Source organism: Notothenia coriiceps, unplaced genomic scaffold (genome assembly GCF_000735185.1).
Source record: "Notothenia coriiceps isolate Sejong01 unplaced genomic scaffold, NC01 NC01_scaffold00000339, whole genome shotgun sequence".
NCBI classification, from domain to species: domain Eukaryota; kingdom Metazoa; phylum Chordata; class Actinopteri; order Perciformes; family Nototheniidae; genus Notothenia; species Notothenia coriiceps.
The window spans coordinates 13,586,237-13,592,281 of NW_011333040.1; the positions used below are offsets into that span (position 1 = coordinate 13,586,237).

The following is a 6,045-nucleotide window of genomic DNA, read 5'->3' on the forward strand; positions in this document are numbered from 1 at the left end:
AAGTAGTATAATGTTAGATTCAAACTCTCACCACAAGGTGTCGCTTGTGACAGGGGACTCAGTTCAATTAATAAACGAACAAACTAAACAGTACATAACAAAAGCAAAGGCGCATGGTTCATTGTAGAAAAGGCTTTCGGTAAACTTTTGAAACCCATCTGTGGGGGTTAGCAACTGACTAGAAGTTCAACTTTGTCCTGTCAAAATGTTCAATACAATTGGAGCCTGAACCTTTATCTGAACGAACACATTTTTGAATATACTATCAATTAACCCATTGAATTTCAGTGCAACGTTTTATGCAGCCTGTAAAGCATTCTCATGTATACATTTCTCCTTGCAAACGTTCTCCACTTTTAATAAGTTAATTTTACTCGTTTGCATTCAGGTGTAAAAAAAGGTCTGTAAATGTGTACACACCATTCAAGACTCACAAAATTAAGAAAACAGATGTGTTATCATGCTGGTTGAAGTGGCAGCTGTCTGCTTCACATCATTACGCTCTTGTCACAGCAGATTACATCCTAGTCCATAGTTTCTTTACAGACATTTCCCTTCACAAATGCGTTAATAAAATACTGCAATGTGTATATAAAAGAAACCTTTCCTTTATCTATTGCAGCTCTCCCATGTCAGAATTAATGTTTTTGGCATTGACATGAATTATTTGCATCTGTCTCAAGCTATTATGGAGAAGGACAAATAGAGTCAGATAGGCAGCAGCTATTTTTGTATTACTGTTTTTTTTATTACAAAAACATTTTAATCAAAGAGACCGAAGCCCATGTCATCATCGGATCCCTCGGCCTCAGACTCTTCCTTCTTCTCCTCCTCCTTGGCTGTAAGGGTAGAAAATAAAGAATACGTTAACAAAGTACAAAAATGCAAGGTGCCCAATTACCATTTGTAGAGATTGGCTTTGCACAATTACCCTAAAAGTGCAAAGTAAGCTGGCAATTTAGCTTGGATGATTTATCTGAAAGACTCAAATGTTTTTCTTCTGAATTTAAATTTAAGCAATACCTTAACCAGACCAGTTTGAGTTCAGAAAAGCCATAGTACACAAACTCAGTCAAACTAACAATACCACAAGTCTACACCTCAAAAGCCAGCGCTGCACTTGCCTTCAGCTTACAAGTACAGCATTGGAATATAATAATACACAACACCACGAGGTACACCCCAGTTAAGTCTTGCTATATCACAAAAGGTTTCATGTCTGGAGAATTTAAGGCAACTATAGCTTGATTTTCAGGATACTGAAAATATAAGATCAGATGAATTTAAAAAAATTGAAAATATGCAATAAACACAGAAATCAGTTCTAAAAATAATTGTTTGGTGGAGCACAACTAAAACCAGCTTTCCAATTGAATCCACTGTTTGTCTGGTTACCTGGGGCTTCAGCAGCAGGTGCTCCTCCGGCAGCAGGTGCTCCTCCAGCAGCGGGAGCTCCACCTCCGGCTCCAACGTTGCAGATCAGGCTGCCGATGTCGATGCTGGACAGAGCCTAAGAACAAACACAATCACAGGTCAGACTTCCACAACTAAAGATAACTAGGTGTGTTCTGTACGACTCTTGGCACACATTAAATTAATTTACTACATAGTCCTTAAACTAGATTATTATCATCATCTAATACCAGTGCATTACATTATAATCCAACTCTAGTGATCATTTATCCAACAACGTCTTCATAACTAGATCTCATTCATCAATTAAATGTCGAACAATATATATATTCTATAAAGACGTTCAGGATGTCATGCATTTCTAGTAACCACTTATCTTGTAAACATTGTCTTTCAGTGGTAACCATCTGAGCCAAACATTTTTTTAAATGAAAAAACAAGACTTATTTTCCAAATTAAAATCAGCTTTTACTTGTGGTAACAAATGTGACTGCATAAGGAAGCAGTACAGCTAAGAGTCTATTATTTCATTGTTGATAAGCAGCAAGGACACCATTAGTAAAAACAGAACTTAACCCATCCCGCTGCTTTAAACCCTGCATTCGCATCACTCTTATTAAGTGTGGTTCTCTCACCTTGGCAAACAGACTTGGCCAGAAAGGCTCCACTGTGACTCCAGCAGCCTTGATCAGGGCATTCAGCTTGTCCTCCTATAGACACAGAAACAATGGTTGTTAACAAATAAACTTCTTTCACCCTTTAAAAAAAGTGGTGTGCACTTCATAAACGAAAGACTCTCATCACATAAGCAGCAAGTCAAGTTTTAGTAAGTGAATCTCATTTATTTGCCAAAGCCATCTTGTATGTACTGGCAATATTGTTTTGTGAAATGAAGAGGGATAATGATGTGCTGTGTCATCATTTGTTCAGAAGTTTTAAAGTTAGAAGGATGTTGTTCAGCATCCACGTGTAGCACAACCGCCAGCATAAAAGATAACCAAGAGTAGAGTTGTAAAAAAACAACACTAATCACAAGTTAATGTTTCTAGACAAACGTTAACTGACTCACTTAAGGTGATACTTCAAAGCATGTTGTGCTGATGTGGAGTTAAACTAGCTTAGCACCGACTTTAGACAGCACCTGTCATTTGAGCGAAGGACATTATCTAGACCTACACCTGTTTTAAGAAGTGGAAGACATGTATCAATAACAAATAAAACATAAGCTACAAAGTTAGTTAATGAATAGCACAAAACACTAAGAGCTGTTCCAACACAGAAACGTGGCCTAGCAACAACCATGCCGCCATTTTTATCGCAAGAGGGTACCGTTTTGATATCTAAATACCTAAACTCACATTTTTAACAAACACACCAACATCACAGTTTATCAGAATAGCTTTTAAATGTGTCAGCTTTATGATTTAGGTCTTTCACAGTTCGCATAATACCCTAGAATGTGTGGTTTAGGTTTTGGCGGACCGGGGTTAAGCCGGGACACTTACGGTGACGGTGACTTCATCGTCGTGGAGGATCAGAGCAGAGTAAATGCAAGCGAGCTCAGATACGGATGCCATTGTAGATGCTAGATTTGGTATTTTTGGAAGTGGATGCCTAAATGTGAGGGTGCTAGTCGCCGGATTTCGGGCCTTAGCTTCTGGTGAAGAACCGAGCACCTTAGGCACGTTGACTTCCTGTAGTGGAAAAGGGACGTGAGAGGGCGGGAGCTAGCTTGATATACTCTGCGTCGAGGCTGCGTGGCTCTGACGTCAGCACGCACACACAGTGACGACAGACGTCTTGCGTCGATGCAATTTCAAAAGCTCTCACTTTTTGTTTTGTACTGTGGAGTTTGAACAATAATTGAGTTTGTTAAATGCAGATCTAAAGGCGCCATGACAGCAAATAAATGAATAGCTCAATTAATTAGTAAATGAAACAACGAAAGAAAAGCCTCAATAGAAAAATATACAAATACTTGAAAATTAAGAAATATAAAATAAATCAATATGTTAAATTGAAATGTTGTTTTTATTACATTTTACATACAAATATTTCCCAATTGATATGTTTCTATTTAATTGAAGAAAATGATATACATTTGAAGCCTTTCCACATTAAGCACCATTCATTTATTATTTATATGTATATGCTATGTGTTATAATAGATTCAAAGGACAGCTTACATACATGTCATACAATTAATAATGAATTGTATACGTATTTATTGTGTATTTCATCTTTATGATGTTACATAAATCGGTCTGTGGGTTTTAACTCCAATGATCACAGCATGGTCAGTCAACAGTTTTATTTAATCACAATCAAAAACATAAACATTACAATAAGTAAAACCATTTCAAGGTAGTTTTATAGCAAATCTCTCTCAGCCCACAAAGGAAAAGAAACCCTGGGCTAGTTATTTACGCACAGACCAAATGTATCCATGAATCTTTATATCAAAATAAAACAGAGACACATTTTGAAAAAAAAAAGAAGAACATTAGAATTATAGCAGAAAAATCTAAATGCAACTGTATATCAACTTGTAGTAATACTTTCCTCAAGTCTTACCATAAACCGTTAATCTCACAATGTTAGTTTCTATTTAAAAACGGCAGATGGACCCTTTATGGTGAACATTCAAAGTTCAAAAAGTTTGGCACCAACATATTTTCTTGGCCCTGATATGTAAAAAATACTTGAGAAGGTAAAACCAAACCACAAACGGTAGTGGGTGGAAATGACCGTATGGCTATCGACGTTACCCCACTGTGTCATAGTTAAAAAATGTCAGCATCATTTAGTGTGTGGCCAGATCAGGAGAGACAGGAGACGGTTGTTTTAAGACGATGACCATTGAATGAATGAACTCTTGTGAGAAAGTACATAAGTAAATATCTTAAAAGTTAGAATGATGCATTTTCAATTTGTAACTAACTTTATGTTACCTTAAACATTTCATTGATGCATATTCTCACTTTTAAGATGACAAATTGTCCCAGGGTTTAAACATGTTGGGTTTGTCTTCATAATAATTGATGATAAATAATTTAAATGGCTACACATTCATCATTTTTAATTGGCAAATTGTTCACATCCTTTTAACAAAAATAATTAGCTCCACTTTATATAATTTCTCATTTAAATGCTGCTTTTGAAACAATTAACTGAGCTAACAATAGAGCCATATACAACTTAAAAAAAAGGTTTTCAAATTCTAATCATCACTTTTTGACATTGCAATTAAAATTTGGAAACTCAATATCTAAAGTGGCCCTTAAGAAGTGGTTTTTGCTTAAAGTGGGAGCCCAATGTAATATCATACAACCAAATGACTATTTGCTGACATGCAAAGCTGTAAATTACTGTAAGTAAAAAAAGACCTCCAGTGATGTCAACAGTATAGAGCTGCTCCAATAGACAAGGAATGTGACTGGCTTGGTGGAAAACTAAAAAGTAGACCTTATGGCAGAGAAAGCAAGATATATCTACTATAGGAGAGCTGCTATAGTCATCAGTGTACTCTTTCATAACAAAGCTGAGCAGTGTCTGACCTGAGGAACAGATGGTCATATTGGTGCAAACAGACCAATCACGTTGTTCCTAGATTTGTTGCGTCAGTGAAATGGTTAGAGGTTTATTGATTTCCCTGTCCCATCACTCGCTGTAAAAAATAATCCTTTCCAGACTGCAAAGGGCGGATAAGCAGATGTTGACCCTTCAAAATGTTGCACTATGGGACGGAATGAAAAAGTCAAAAACCATAGGATTGGTGTCGCAGCTGGTCCATTTACGATGAACTGATCTGGATCATAAACACTTTTCCAGGTGCCTCTTCACCTGGAGCTCAGTTTATACCCAATGACCATTACCAATCCGTGGATACCATTGGACTGAGATCATGGAATCCAAGTGTCTCTCCTCACTAGTCCTCGTGAGTCTTTTCTTTTTTGGGTTCTTTGTCGTAAGAAACTCCATATTCATTTACTCTCGTTTTGTCCACTGGGTAGAGCCTGGGGAGAGGAAACAGAGTTATAGGTCAGAAAAGGTTTGGTTGTGTTTTGTTGGTTATTCCGTAAAATAATTCTGTCTCTGGGTTTTGTGTTTGTGTGTTTGTACGTACCATCTCTGGTAGAGGTAGATGAGAAACACCACGTCATCTCTGAAACAGGCCAGTCTGTGGGACGTTGGCATGGTGATGATGAAGGCAAACACATCGTCGATGAAAGTGTTGAATGCCTGGAAAAGATAAATCAATCAATTAATACAGAATAGATGCTAATATATATATATATAGTGAGTGTAGCTTTAAATAAACAATAATTTTTTTTACATCAAACATAATTCAGAATCTGTTTCATACCATCTGTGACAGAACAAGGTGGGAGATGGGAATGTGGTGATTTATCATTCAATATTTATAATATAACAGCAAATCTATAATTCCAGACTGTCAATACATTCATACTTGTTAATCAACACTAATAGAGTAACTAAATGGAGTTGATTCTCACCTTGTACATGAAGGCTTTCCAGGGCAGGTGGGCCACAGATTTCAGCTGTTAAATAGAGGCAAGGCAAGGCAAGTTTATTTATATAGCACCTTTCAACACAAGGCACTGAGACTGC

At 36.9% G+C, this 6,045-nt stretch overlaps 2 protein-coding genes across 2 annotated transcripts in view; both read right to left on the reverse strand.

Moving 5' to 3' along the window:
* Nucleotides 1-724: 724 nt before the first annotated feature.
* Nucleotides 725-3,129, reverse strand: rplp1 (ribosomal protein lateral stalk subunit P1). The gene is made up of 4 exons (XM_010772310.1): nucleotides 2,919-3,129; nucleotides 2,049-2,123; nucleotides 1,396-1,510; nucleotides 725-839 (listed from the first exon to the last, which is right to left on the reverse strand). Exons 1-4 carry the CDS (start codon nucleotides 2,988-2,990, stop codon nucleotides 763-765), a joined length of 339 nt encoding a protein of 112 aa, XP_010770612.1. The 5' UTR covers nucleotides 2,991-3,129; the 3' UTR covers nucleotides 725-762.
* Nucleotides 3,130-3,709: 580 nt separating this feature from the next.
* Nucleotides 3,710-6,045, reverse strand: part of clptm1l (CLPTM1 like) — a 13,608-nt gene continuing 11,272 nt past the window's right edge. The window contains exons 15-16 of the mRNA XM_010777829.1: nucleotides 5,540-5,655; nucleotides 3,710-5,429 (exon numbers count right to left, since the gene is read on the reverse strand). Of these exons, the coding sequence (XP_010776131.1) occupies nucleotides 5,342-5,429; nucleotides 5,540-5,655 (204 nt within the window). The 3' untranslated portion in view covers nucleotides 3,710-5,341. The remainder of the gene's footprint in view (nucleotides 5,430-5,539; nucleotides 5,656-6,045) is intronic.

Bases quoted from the DNA above. Each gene is read 5' to 3' on its own strand.
- rplp1 (XM_010772310.1), bottom strand. From the start codon at position 2,990: ATGGCATCCGTATCTGAGCTCGCTTGCATTTACTCTGCTCTGATCCTC. The intron at 2,124-2,918 runs GTAAGTGTCCCG...CTGTGTCTATAG, and splicing joins ACGATGAAGTCACCGTCACC to GAGGACAAGCTGAATGCCCT. The intron at 840-1,395 runs GTAACCAGACAA...CTACCCTTACAG, and splicing joins ACCTGCTGCTGAAGCCCCAG to CCAAGGAGGAGGAGAAGAAG.